At 42.7% G+C, this 7,096-nt stretch overlaps 1 protein-coding gene across 8 annotated transcripts in view; it reads right to left on the minus strand.

The window, feature by feature from the left end:
• Syne1 (spectrin repeat containing nuclear envelope protein 1) overlaps positions 1–7,096 on the minus strand; it is a 461,163-nt gene that overhangs the window by 118,284 nt on the left and 335,783 nt on the right. For all 8 annotated transcript variants that reach the window (XM_055615901.1, XM_055615897.1, XM_055615895.1 and 5 more), the window contains 4 exons: positions 6,854–7,010; positions 3,346–3,477; positions 2,783–2,938; positions 2,042–2,251 (listed from right to left, as the gene is read on the minus strand). In XM_055615901.1, coding sequence (XP_055471876.1) covers positions 2,042–2,251; positions 2,783–2,938; positions 3,346–3,477; positions 6,854–7,010 — 655 coding nt within the window. The remainder of the gene's footprint in view (positions 1–2,041; positions 2,252–2,782; positions 2,939–3,345; positions 3,478–6,853; positions 7,011–7,096) is intronic.

The following is a 7,096-nucleotide window of genomic DNA, read 5'->3' on the forward strand; positions in this document are numbered from 1 at the left end:
TGAGGCTTAGCATGGAGGCACATGTCTGTTGAGACAAGGAGCCTTGGCTACACGGTGAGTCAAAGTGAACCCCGCAGGATTGGGTTTAAAACTAAGAAGAGGAAACAACGCCAACAAAAAAACTTGAACACTGGGTGTTGGCTTCAGGGAACTTAGTCTTAATTTTCATTCTGTTTGAACAACACTTACCTAGCGGGAATATTACAGATTTAAAAATGATTCATACCAAGATGGAGGGCCTGAAAAAATGACCCATAAAAGCTTTAATAAACATATGCATTGTGTTACTTCTTTATTTTATGTATGTGTGCCTAAGCACATGGGTCAAGGTCAGAGGAGGATAGTGGGAGTCAGTTCTGTCCTTCCAGCAAGTAGGTCCAGGGGCTCAGAGTCCTCAGGCGTGGCAGCGAGCACCTTCACCCACTGAGCCATCCTGCCGGCCTTCACTAAATATTTTCAAAACTACAGACTATTTGAAAATGGTAATAATCTGTTCCTTTATGTGACTATCTAGAAAGTTCCATGCTTCTTGGAAAATGCAACATTTGATACTTCATAGTAACTTTTTTTACAATTCAAAAATTACATCAAATTCTCCCATGTTGGCTGAAAAGAACTTCCACAAAAACATACATGTTCTGAAAAGAATCCTTTTTACTGGGCATGAAAGACATCAACACTAAAAGTTTATCAGTGACTTTCCCATTTTTTTCCAGTGGCTTGAGACAGAAAAAGTTTCATAAGTACAAAATTACATATCTGGCCCTGGGATTTTAACATGGCAGCAAAAGGTAATAAATCTGAAGCCTTAGGATTGGAAAGTAATGTAATAGTTTCCACTGTGTTCTGAGAAAGGTAGAAGAAATTAGACCACAGCCATTTCAAAAACCCTTGGGTAGTGAGGTTTGGGGTGTTTTCTATATCCCAGCACCTCCTGCATGTTCTTTAGTGACAAGGATTAAACTCTACTGTTACCAACTGGAAATTACAATAAACGATAATTTAGCTTTTATTGCTAAAATTTAAACTTTTATTCAACTCTTAGTTTGAGTGGTTTTTCTCAACCTTCCAAAATCTGAAAGCATGAAACTTGGCTTTCTAAATCTTTAGTTCAATCTACCTGGTCTTTCGCAATGCTCTAGCTCTTTGTTATCCACTTAAAACTGTTTATAAGATGGGCTAAGAGACAGCTCAGACACTAAAGTGCTTGTAGGGCAAACACAAGGACCCAAGTTTGACCCTCAGAACCCATGTTAAAAAAACAAAAACAAAAAACTAGGTGCACTCTTGTCATCTCCAGCCCTCGGGAGGCAGAGATTGGTCCCTGGGGCAGTGACCTAACCCGACCCTAAGTACAATGAGCTCCAGGTCACATCGGAGACCTTGCTCCAAAAATAAGGTGAATGGGTCAGAAAGATGGCTCAGTAGGCAAAGGCACTTTCCTCCCAAATGTGATGATCATAATTCTTTCCCCAGGACTTACACGGTAAAAGAAGAGAATGGACTCACACTGAGCTATCCTGTGACATCAGCATCATGCCAGGGCACATGCATACTTCCTGTCCCCAAATACACACATTAACTTTTAAAATGTAATAAAAGAGCAGGGCACAATGGTGCACGCCTGTAATCCCAATACTCTGGGAGGCAGAGGTAGATGGATCTTTATGAGTTCAAGGCCAGCCTGGTCTACAGAGTGAGCCCAGGGCAGCCCAGGCTACATAGAGAAACCATGTCTTGAAAAACAAACAAAAATATGTAATAAAAGTTAAGACAAATATAAGGTGGATAGTTCCTGAGGAAGCACCCCAAGTTTGGTCGCTGTCCTCCACATTCATGCCCATACTTTACAGCTGTATCTACATATGGGTGTGTGCATTCACACACACACACACACACACACACACACACACACACACACACACGCCCTTAGACACTCCACCACAAACATGTAACACACAATGCGTGTTGTAAGATACGCTACTGATGGTCACCGCTGTTCCCTGAAAAAGGCACAAACCCTTTGTGTTCTCTCAGTTACCTGGAAATTGAGAATTTGCTGGAGTCTTTCCTTCATTTGATGACATCGCTGATTCACTACTGAATCGAGCAACGATAATCTGCCCAAAAGACAATCCAAAGTGTCTTCGATGACATCCCTGTTGTCACCATCCTCTGGGAATGCTTGGGAAAACAAGTTCTTGTTCTTATCCATTTCTTCAGACATTTCCTTAATGTCTTTGGCAAGAGCCTAGGGTTGAGGAAAGCAAAGTTTCACCTCCTTGTATAGACTTCTGTAAATCAAATCATCGTCCCCTAGAGAGTCCAGAAAACCTAGCACTTACCAATAACCACACTGATAGTGACACAAGCTGAGTCTCTTCTGGGAACTTCTAGAGATAACAGGTAAACTGTTCTAGCACTGACTTTTCTCAGAACTTTATGTCATTAGATAATAAAAAAAATATGCGTTGATAAAAATTATGTCTTAAAGCTTGTATTTCATTCAGAGAGGATACGAGAAGCACAAGAACCCAGAGTTCTCCATTTCTCCTCCTCTTATCACATATTAAAAAGAAGGAAAGTGTAAATCATACATATTTTGAGAGGTTTTTTTATATTTAAAAACATCTGTTCTACAGTATATTTATTGAAAGCACACAATAGCATTTTATTAAAGCTGTCTTTTTCTTAATATTCTTTATATGTAAAATTAATTAACCATTATCAACACTGTAACTGCTTTGACATTTCACGCACTGATAGGAATTATCAACCTGACCTCCTGGTTGAAGAGACAAGCTTCTGTTTCTTCTGGCAAAAGGGCTGTGGCCACAAATAAACGCTCTTCAACATCATCCAACCAGGTTGAGGTGGCTGAGACTCCATCAAACAACTTCTGCTCCAGGTGAGCACTCTGTCTGTTTGCTCCTTCACCCTGGGGAGTGGGGGAAACACAGAGAGACCATAAAACAGATAAAAGAATCAGTTTCTATCCAGGTGTCATGGTCCATGCATGTAACCCCAGCCCTTGGGAAGGGAAGAGGGGAAGACGAGGGGTTTAAGGTCACCCTCAGCTATGTAGCTCATTTGAAGACAGCTTTGACTATAAGAGACCCTGCCTGTACCCCTCCACTCCTGACTCATCTGTCAGTAAAAAGCAATTAGTCACAGTGAAATACCAAGCAAAACGAGGTCCATAAATCAGCACCTTTAAGCCCTGGAACTCATCACTGGTGTTGGGCTTCAGTGGTCACAGGCAGAGACGGGACAGCTTTGTAGAGAACAAATGAACTAATCCCAGAAAGACGAGACCAAGACACGCACACGATGGCCCAGGTGTACCTGTGAGGACACCTCCTCGAAGGCCTGGGTCAGTCCATCCAGCAAGGCCGTCACTGGAGATTTCTCTCGAGCCTGTGCTTCCCCTCTATACAGTGGGCCACCTGACAGGAGTCTGTTCGGACTGCTGTAAAGCTGCGGGAAAATGGAGCAGCTCACTTACGAGTAAGTGAGCCAGGGATATTTTCCTAAATCGGAAGTGCACACAAAGCAGTTATCGGAACCCTCATCCAGAGAAACAGGAGTTTTCCAGCACTCTGAGATCACTGGCAGGTCCAGCAACAACTGTATAGTCATACTAACGCTGCAAATGCCTGAAGGCTTGCCACAGCTATCCCCAAAATGTCTTCTCAGCTTTCTCTCTACCTTCAGAGAAATAATTCATCCTAACTACCTGACAAAATGTTCAGCTCTTTTCCTCTAACTGCTTTTAGACTTCCCCCATGAGGACCATGGCCAGGATAGGCATTCAAAGGCTTTGGGGATGTCTCAAATCAAAGTCAGTCCTATGACCTTTCAAAATCTGTTCCCACCCCCTCATTTTTTTCTGAGGCTGGCCGCCCATCATCCTGTGGGCATGCCAGGCCGTTCCACCCTGTATCCTGAACATGTCTTTATCGCTTTCACTGTTGCACTTTAAATGTTGTGTCTGCTCTAGTGTCTTCCTGCTATTATTTTTTTCCTGCTTCCTCTTAGATGCTTGTGTGTAGAGTGGAGCCTGACATGGCTATTTACTTTCTCAGGAATGTGTGAAATAGTTCCTGGGTTGCATTACAGGTTTGTAGAAGATGAACCCATATTTACCCCAAATCCACAAAAATGCTTCTGCCCAGAGGTACTAAATACAAATGAAGAGATGAAGAAAGTCCCCGTCTGAGAGACGAGTCCACTGACGCTGTGAGCTACTTAGTTTTAGGCCCCCAGAAGTGTGTCAGACTTTTCACTTGAAAGTAATAAATATATCCAGTGGATAAAGTTTCCAGTCAGCAGGTGGGAAAAGGAGACTTTGGATGCAGATGTGTATCTCAGATCGGGAGATCCTGAGACTTCCATCTCCACTCCCCAAGTCTCCATGTCTATGAAGTCAACAGAAAGGCTCGCCCATCTAAGTGTTGGTAAATATGCTAAGATGCAAGTGGAAAGAGGTCTGCTAACTTAGCCCCTTCATTCTGAGCACACAGGGACTCTGAACTTCCTGTCTACTTCTTATTCGCTCTTCACACCTGATGAAAACCAGAGGTTCCCAAAAGGAAGTGACCTGATGCAAAACAGCCTATTTACAAGGACAGTTTAGGCCTTCCACTTGGAAGCTGAAGGGCCAAGAAGGTCAGGAGCATGGACTCAAACTTGGACAACAGCCTAGGTGTTACAGAAGGATGATGGTGGAAAGGGCCACAGTGTGTCATGAGCTCAGCATGTGAAATGCTAGACAACACTGACAGGAAGTGCTTTCCATAGTGAGTTAAGTGTTTGGTGCTAGGGGAGTCATGCAGGTGCTGTGGCCTGAGTGGACAGCAAGTAGAATAGTAGGCTCAGGGGCTGGAGAGATGGCTTAGAGGTTAAGAGTACTGGCTATTTATCCAAAGGTTCTGAGTTCAATTCCCAGCAACCACATGGTGGCGCACAACCATCTATAATGAGATCTGGTGCCCTCTTCTGCCCTGCAGACACACATGCAGGCAGAACACTGTATACATAATAAATAAATAAATAAATAAATAAATAAATAAATAAATAAATAGATCTTTTTTTTTTTTTTAAAGAATCATGTCTTTAAAAAAAGAGAATAGTAGGCTCAGGCCTTTATCTAAGAGATGGAAAATAAGTAGGAATAAAACTGGCACATGACACAATAGGTTTATTTGACATAGAACAGTCACAAAAGAATATAGTCTCTAATTCAGGGCTATATGTCTTCCAGCTTACATATGAAGGATGGGAAATACTGTGGCATGAAAGCAAGCCAGAAGTCAGACTCAGGAGATGCACCTCAGAGTATCCAGCTATGGATGTGAGAAATATTTGACCAGGAGTGTAAGGAAGAGCTAATTCACACAAAGACAGGAGGCTTTGCAAAAGGCTATCACAGAATACTAGTGACAGTGATCCTGGCACAGTACTAGTGATATGATCCTGTACAAAAATATCCAAGGATGGAGTGCTCTCAGCCACAGCTGATGGCGGTTCCTGCAGACACGCTGGCCAGAGAGGGGGAACAAAGAGGCAGAAGGTGTGGTCTGCCACGAGGTTTTGGAAAGCGGGATAGAAATGAGTGGCTCCGGAGGAAGAAATGCAACGATCTCAGAATGCACTGCCAACCTTAGGCCACGCCCCTCAATCATCCCTGCCCTGTTATCCCAGCCACTTCTCAGCTCCTGCCCTGATAGCTCCTGTCCATCTCTGTTCAGCTGCCATCCTTCATTATTCGTGCAGCTAGCTCGTCTGTCTTACATAGTCCTGGGCAGAATGATGGCAACAGCAGATCCTTCCGAACCCAAAGTAAAGGTCCTACGACTTACCCCATTGAGAAAACAAACAAACAAACAAACAAACAAATAAAAATGCTGTCCTAGACTGAGCTAGGGTGAACACTGCTAACTCAGAACAGAGGCCTGGGACTGTGTCCCAGCGCCCCTCTGAGCCACACAGCTTCTGTAGGCATCAGAGCTCTACCTGGTTTGCTCATTACCCCTTTAAACTCAAGTTCCTCTGATGTCCCCCTTGGTTCCCAGCTTCTGCAAAGACTGGACCAATAATCATTACTTCTCTGGAAACTTCTGGTGCCTATTCAGCTTTGGATTTTGGGTGGTGGAACCAATATCACACAATATCCATCCCAGGAAGCATCCTTATGGATGGGCCAGTCACTGCTCCACTTGACCAGGGTCTTCCCTGTTTTCAAGACCCTCTAAGGCTCCAGTATTTTCTCATTAAAACCTTCAGAAAGTGTTCCAGACTGGGATTAAGAATGGAAAGTGAGTGACCTAGCAGTTTAGTTTCAGGTTTATGGAATTCCTCTTGGTAGGTATATCCTCGGTTTGCAAGCATAATTTTCAACATTGAAAGTTAAATTGACCTTTAGCGGTTCATGCTAATCAAAAATCAGACAGTAATCATCTTTAAGAGAAAAATACTATAGAGAAACCAGATAAATTTTCACAAACAAGGACAAGCATTGAGGGAAATTGGAAACATGCCTTGTTAAGAAAATGCAAGATGAATAGTTGGCTTCACATTTATTTCAGAATTACAGTGGGAATAGATTATTATATACTTTACTACCTTAGCATAAGCTATGTATCTCTTATGTTAGGTAATATTTAAAAGCTAAACTTAGGCAGGGCATGAGGGTTCGTGCTTGTATTCCCAGTACTGGAGAGGCAGAGGCAGGAGGATCAGAAGTTCAAAGCAACCCTTAGCTACAAAGCACCTTCCAGGTCAACCTGTGTCACAGGAGACCCTGTTTCACAAGGCAAAGAGAAATAAAACAAATGAATGAAATGTTGGGTACCGCTTGCTCTTGCTCCTGTTCCACAACATTCTGTAGCAGCTTCTGTTTGGTACTAAATTCTTGATGTAGGCTTTCCCATTTCATTCTCATCTGGTCTTCAGCAAACGATTTCGCCCCTTCCATCCCCAATTCCTGGGATAACACATCAGGTTTTTCACTATTAGAAGAATAAATAATCTAAGTTTACAATGTGCACAGAAAGAAAGAAAGAAAGAAAGAAAGAAAGAAAGAAAGAAAGAAAGA

The sequence above is a fragment of the Psammomys obesus genome, unplaced genomic scaffold (assembly GCF_907164565.1).
Source record: "Psammomys obesus unplaced genomic scaffold, mPsaObe1.curated_primary_1811, whole genome shotgun sequence".
NCBI classification, from domain to species: domain Eukaryota; kingdom Metazoa; phylum Chordata; class Mammalia; order Rodentia; family Muridae; genus Psammomys; species Psammomys obesus.